General features: G+C 78.3%; 1 protein-coding gene across 1 annotated transcript in view; it reads left to right on the top strand.

Annotated features, from left to right (window-relative positions):
- The first annotated feature begins 73 nt into the window (after positions 1 to 73).
- The window catches only part of ONECUT2 (one cut homeobox 2), a 9,355-nt gene continuing 8,561 nt past the window's right edge, over positions 74 to 867 (top strand). The window contains 2 exon segments of the mRNA XM_041403827.1: positions 74 to 843; positions 845 to 867. The exon segment at positions 845 to 867 is cut by the window's right edge and continues 329 nt beyond it. Of these exon segments, the coding sequence (XP_041259761.1) occupies positions 97 to 843; positions 845 to 867 (770 nt within the window). The 5' untranslated portion in view covers positions 74 to 96.

Genomic DNA, 867 nt, shown 5'->3' on the forward strand with positions numbered 1-867 from the left:
GCGGCCCCGGGCCGCAGCGGCCGCCGCCCCGATGAGCGGATGAGGAGCGGGCGCGGCGGCCGGCGGTGCCTGGGCGGGGAACCGGGTGCGTGCACCATGAACCCCGAGCTGGCGATGGAGCCGCTGGGCAGCCTGCACGGGGCGGCGGGGCACGAACCGGAGATGATGGGCAGCCCCAGCCCTCACCACGGCGGCCGCAGCGCGGGGCCGCTCCGGGTGCCGCCTCCCCCGCCGCCGCCGCCGCCGCCGCCGCACCAGGAGCTGCCCCCCGCCGCCCGGCCCGCCATGGTGCCCAGCATGGCCTCGCTGCTGGACGGCGCCGCCGAGTACCGGCCCGAGCTCTCCATCCCGCTGCACCACGCCATGAGCGTGCCCTGCGAGGCCTCGCCGCCCGGCATGGGCATGAGCGGCACCTACACCACGCTGACGCCGCTCCAGCCCCTGCCGCCCATCTCCGCCGTCTCCGACAAGTTCCACCACCCGCACGCCCACCCGCACGCCCACCACCACCACCACCACCAGCGCCTGCCGGGCAGCGCCGGCGGCGGCTTCGCGCTCATGCGGGACGAGCGCGGGCTGCCGGCCGTCAACAGCCTCTACGGGCCCTACAAGGAGGTGCCGGCCGTGGGGCAGAGCCTCTCGCCGCTGGGCAACGGGCTGGGCCCGCTCCCTGGCTCCCAGCAGGGCCTGCACGGCTACGGGCCGCCTGGCCACGACAAGATGCTGAGCCCCAACTTCGAGGCGCACGCGGCGATGCTGGCGCGGGGGGAGCAGCACCTGCCCCGGGGGCTGGGGACGCCCCCGGCCATGCTGCCGCCCCTGAACGGCGCGCACCACCCCGCGCCCCCCGGGCCGCCGCCGCCGCAC

Source organism: Onychostruthus taczanowskii, unplaced genomic scaffold (genome assembly GCF_017590055.1).
Source record: "Onychostruthus taczanowskii isolate IOZ18803 unplaced genomic scaffold, ASM1759005v1 scaffold201, whole genome shotgun sequence".
Taxonomy (NCBI): domain Eukaryota; kingdom Metazoa; phylum Chordata; class Aves; order Passeriformes; family Passeridae; genus Onychostruthus; species Onychostruthus taczanowskii.